The sequence below is a fragment of the Microtus ochrogaster genome, chromosome 10 (genome assembly GCF_000317375.1).
Source record: "Microtus ochrogaster isolate Prairie Vole_2 chromosome 10, MicOch1.0, whole genome shotgun sequence".
Lineage (NCBI taxonomy): Eukaryota > Metazoa > Chordata > Mammalia > Rodentia > Cricetidae > Microtus > Microtus ochrogaster.
Window position 1 is genome coordinate 35,004,554 of NC_022016.1, and position 2,055 is coordinate 35,006,608.

The following is a 2,055-nucleotide window of genomic DNA, read 5'->3' on the forward strand; positions in this document are numbered from 1 at the left end:
GGCAGAGGCAGGCGGATCTCTGTGAGTTCGAGGCCTGCCTGGTCTACAAAGGGAGTTCCAGGACAGGCTCCAAAGCTACAGAGAAACCCTGTCTCGAGAAACCAAAAAAAAAAAAAAGAGCAGTGGTTGCTCTGCTAGAGGTCCTGAGTTCAATTCTCAGCAACCACATGGTGGCTCACAACCATCTATGAGATCATTGGTGCCTTCTGGCCTGCAGGCATACATGCATGCAGGCAAGACAGTACTAAATAAATCTTAGAACAAGATGGCCTTCAACCACGGAGATAATTGGACTTAGACTTGTGAGCTTTACTCTCTAAGACTTAAAGATGGACAGGGTGCCTGCTCCTCTATGGGTCTGAGCCTTTTGGGATATATCAGTTACTTTTCTGTTGTCGTGATAAAGTCCATGACCAAGGCAATTAATAGAAGGAAGATTTTATTTGGGCTTTGAATTCCAGAGGGAGAAGAGTCCAATGTGATAGGGAGACTTGACAACAAGGAGCACGGCTGCCAAAGCAAGAGGCTGAGAGTGCCCATCCTCAATGGCAAGTGTGAAGCAGAGTGAACTGAAAATAGGCAAAGCTTTAAGGCAGTGATTTTCAACCTTCCTCATGCTGTGACTCATTAGAAGTTCTTCATTTTGGGATGCTCCAACCATAAAATTGTTTTTGTTGCTACTTCATAACTGATTTTTGCTAGTTATGAATCATAGTGTAAATAACTATTTTCTGATGGTCTTAGGCGATCCCTGTGACTTTCAAAGATGTTGCGAGCCACAGATTTAGAGCTACTGTTCTATAGTACATTTTGCTGTTTGAAGCTGTCTTGCTTGATTGCTTAGCATCTGTCTCTGCCACTACTGTGTACACTCAGTCGGAGAGGGCAGGGACCTTGTTCCTTGTTGTACCCCTGCATATAAGATGAAGCCTGGCACACAGGATCTACTCATTGTGTACTGAATGAACAAGTGAACAGATGAATAAAACTTACCAACCCCACTCTTTGTTGTATATTCCCCATTCTCCTGCGTTTCTGGCTGCTGCTATGCATCTAACAGCTTTTCCATGTCTTCCCTCTTTTTGTTGCAGTGCTGGGAGTAGAAGAACCCTGGGCCTTGCTCACTCTAGGCAAGTGCCCACCAGTAAGCACCCAGCACCTCTTCTTGTATAGGCTAGAAACCCTGCCTTGCCAGTGGTCTTACCCCTACCTTGACCCCTTTTCTTGCTTTCTCCAGGGAATACGACACCGCTTCAGAGGTAGTGTCAATGCTGTGAGGATTCGAGCACCCCAGATTGGAGGTGAGGAGATTGGGGGAACATAAGGACATGATAGCAACTTTGAAGGTAGTTGATCCTCTGTAGAGGTCCAGATTCTAACCCAAAGTCTGACTAGAACTTCCTGGGATGGAGACATTTCCCAACAGGTAATGTGAAAGGACAAGGTTGTGTCTTCTGCCGTTTATTTATTTATTTATTTCTTTTCAGACTGAGTCTCTCTACATAGCCCTGTCTCTACCTACTGAGTGTTGGGATTAAAGGCTTGCACCACCACGCCTGGGGTATTGTACAGTTTACATCTATGCCTCACCTCTTCCATGTTAGGGGACCTTATGCTAGTAGCATACCTTCCTCAAACTTCATCTGATGATAGCATGGACCACCCAACAGATAATGTTAAAACGAACTCACGTAGCCAGGCGGTAGTGGCACATGCCTTTAATCCCAGTACTCGGGAGGCAGAGGCAGGCAGATCTCTGTGAGTTCGAGGCCAGCCTGGTCTACAAGAGCTAGTTCCTTGGGGCTGGAGAAATGGCTCAGTGGTTAAGAGTACCACCTGCTCGTCTAAAGGACCTGAGTTCAATTCCCACCAACCACATGGTGGCTTACAACCATCTATAATGAGCCTAGTGCCCTCTTTTGGCCTGCAGACATGCATGCATGTACGCAGAATACAGTATACACAATAAATAAAATAAATCTTTATTTTTTTTTTTTTTGGTTTTTCGAGACAGGGTTTCTCTGTGGTTTTGGAGCCTGTCCTGGAACTAGCTCT

The 2,055-nt window shown here is 45.4% G+C and overlaps 1 protein-coding gene across 1 annotated transcript in view; it reads left to right on the top strand.

The window, feature by feature from the left end:
* Positions 1-2,055, top strand: part of Timm17b (translocase of inner mitochondrial membrane 17B) — a 9,907-nt gene that overhangs the window by 4,161 nt on the left and 3,691 nt on the right. The window contains exon 3 of the mRNA XM_005352799.2: positions 1,238-1,301. Within this exon, the coding sequence (XP_005352856.1) occupies positions 1,238-1,301 (64 nt within the window). The remainder of the gene's footprint in view (positions 1-1,237; positions 1,302-2,055) is intronic.